The sequence below is a fragment of the Triticum aestivum genome, chromosome 4A, assembly GCF_018294505.1.
Source record: "Triticum aestivum cultivar Chinese Spring chromosome 4A, IWGSC CS RefSeq v2.1, whole genome shotgun sequence".
Taxonomy (NCBI): Eukaryota; Viridiplantae; Streptophyta; class Magnoliopsida; order Poales; family Poaceae; genus Triticum; species Triticum aestivum.
This window is the reverse complement of record NC_057803.1, coordinates 67,574,548-67,575,969: the sequence shown is the minus strand read 5'-3', so window position 1 is coordinate 67,575,969 and position 1,422 is coordinate 67,574,548. Positions and strand designations below refer to the sequence as shown.

General features: G+C 41.2%; 1 protein-coding gene across 1 annotated transcript; it reads left to right on the top strand.

Moving 5' to 3' along the window:
• The first annotated feature begins 228 nt into the window (after positions 1-228).
• On the top strand, positions 229-1,148 carry LOC123081766 (putative cytochrome c biosynthesis ccmC-like mitochondrial protein). Its single transcript, XM_044504300.1, has one exon. The coding sequence runs from the start codon at positions 332-334 to the stop codon at positions 1,052-1,054; it is 723 nt and encodes a 240-aa protein (XP_044360235.1). The 5' UTR covers positions 229-331; the 3' UTR covers positions 1,055-1,148.
• Positions 1,149-1,422: the final 274 nt, after the last annotated feature.

The window sequence follows — 1,422 nt, the reverse complement described above, 5'->3', positions numbered from 1 at the left end:
AAGGGAACCCGAAAACAGGACGAGAGTGGATAGGGTGACTAAGGAGGCCGTAAAAATTAGTAGTGCATTTTTGAAAGATAAGATTACAAAAAGGCGAGAGCAGCATAATTGTTAGTTAGGGGTAAGAGGGGACGGGCCCGTATAGAAAGTCAATCCTTATTTTTCCGATATGCCGCTCCGCAAGCAAGGAGTGCCACGCACAAGCGGAGCGAAAACTAAGCAAGGGGAATTCCCTCATTCCATGGAAAGCATGTGAAATCCTTTGATTGTTTATAGAATCAAAATAACTATATAGTCTTTCTTGTTCCACTTGCAAGGCAAGGAAAATAAAATGTCAGTTTCGTTATTACAACCTTATTTTTTTATGTCAAAGACAAAAAGCTACGCGCAAATTCTCATTGGATCTCGGTTGTTCTTAACAGCGATGGCTATTCATTTAAGTCTTCGGGTAGCACCACCAGATCTTCAACAAGGTGGAAATTCTCGTATTTCATATGTACATGTTCCTACGGCTCGGATGAGTATAGTTATTTATATCGCGACATCTATAAACAGTTCCTTGTTCCCATTAACAAAACATCCCCTTTTTCTTCGCTCTTCCGGAACCGGTACAGAAATTGGTGCTTTTTCTACTTTGTTTACGTTAGTGACTGGGGGGTTTCGGGGAAGGCCTATGTGGGGTACCTTTCGGGTGTGGGATGCTCGTTTAACTTCTGTATTCATCTTGTTCCTTATTTACCTGGGTGCACTGCATTTTCAAAAGCTTCCTGTCGAACCGGCTCCTATTTCAATCCGTGCTGGACCGATCAATATACCAATAATAAAGTCTCCAGTCAACCTGTGGAATACATCGCATCAACCTGGGAGCATTAGCCGATCTGGTACATCAATACATGTTCCTATGCCCATTCCAATCTTGTCTAACTTTGCTAACTTCCCCTTCTCTACCCGTATCTTGTTCATTCTGGAAACACGTCTTCCTATTCCATCTTTTCCCGAATCTCCCTTAACGGAAGAAATAGAAGCTCGAGAAGGAATACCACTAAAAACCTAGTTCGCTCTCAAATAAAAACCTAGTTCACTCGCTAAAGCATCCATGGCTGAATGGTGAAAGCGCCCACCAACCTAGAAAGGCAAAATGGGTCAAAAAGTAGGTTTGATTCCTGTCGGATGCACTGCCTCTTAAAGACAGAAACAGAGGAGGGAAAGAAGGTAGTATAGGGAACTTGCTTTTGGATTCTTATCGAAAGTGAATCCCTCTAACACTTCTGTTAGTGTTTTATGAGAAAATCTTTTATAGCCACAACAAGTGTGAAAATCCTTAGTCACTAGGCAAGAAAGCTCGATGGGAACAAAAAGGATATAATTAGTTCAGAATCAAAAAAAATGTACAATTTCAAAGGAAAGAAGGAATGGCATGTT

Coding starts and splice junctions, on each gene's coding strand:
- LOC123081766 (XM_044504300.1), top strand. CDS start 332: ATGTCAGTTTCGTTATTACAACCTTATTTTTTTATGTCAAAGACAAAA.